This window comes from Elephantulus edwardii, unplaced genomic scaffold, assembly GCF_000299155.1.
Source record: "Elephantulus edwardii isolate Elephantulus edwardi_28Jun2011 unplaced genomic scaffold, EleEdw1.0 scaffold00028, whole genome shotgun sequence".
NCBI classification, from domain to species: domain Eukaryota; kingdom Metazoa; phylum Chordata; class Mammalia; order Macroscelidea; family Macroscelididae; genus Elephantulus; species Elephantulus edwardii.
In genome coordinates this window covers 8,746,718-8,747,315 of record NW_006399778.1, presented here as the reverse complement: position 1 = coordinate 8,747,315, position 598 = coordinate 8,746,718, and the positions used below count along the sequence as shown (strand labels likewise).

The 598-nt window shown below is 53.0% G+C and overlaps 1 protein-coding gene across 1 annotated transcript in view; it reads left to right on the top strand.

Moving 5' to 3' along the window:
• Positions 1–422: 422 nt before the first annotated feature.
• The window catches only part of EPHA8 (EPH receptor A8), a 69,455-nt gene continuing 69,279 nt past the window's right edge, over positions 423–598 (top strand). Inside the window, exon 1 of the mRNA XM_006883667.1 lies at positions 423–494. Coding sequence (XP_006883729.1) covers positions 423–494 — 72 coding nt within the window. The remainder of the gene's footprint in view (positions 495–598) is intronic.

Genomic DNA, 598 nt, shown 5'->3' with positions numbered 1-598 from the left:
GTACGGACTACACCAAGACTCACACTCGAACACTCAAAACTCATTGTCGTGCAGTTGGAACCAACTCACAGCTGACCCTCCAGAGGTTCTGAAGAGGCTGTGAATTACTCGGGAGTAGATGATACATCTTGATCCCTCAGAGCAACTGGTGGATTTCAACTGCCTGTCTTCTCATGGGCAGCACAACTCCTTACTTCCTTGGCTACCAGAGCTCCCACCTGCCAAGACTCGTCGCTAGTACAGGACATCGTTGTCTGTCAGTGAATGTGAGAGAAGCTCTCCATGATAACGATTGACACAATCACATCCACAATGGGCTCAAACATGTCAATCTTGTCATCTTGGGATGGTGCAGGACCACGTCGCATTCTGTTCTGTTCTGTTCTGTTCTGTGTAAAGCCACTGGGAGTCAGAGTTGATCGATGGCAGCCATCAACAGTAATGGTGGTGGTGTGAGCGCTCAGCGAAAGGCCTCGATGCTGGGCTGCCACGTGGTGGGTGTGCAGGAAAGGCCTTGATGCTGGGCTGCCACGTGGTGGGTGTGCAGGCCTTGATGCCGGGCTGCCACGTGGTGGGTGTGCAGGGAAGGCCTTGATGC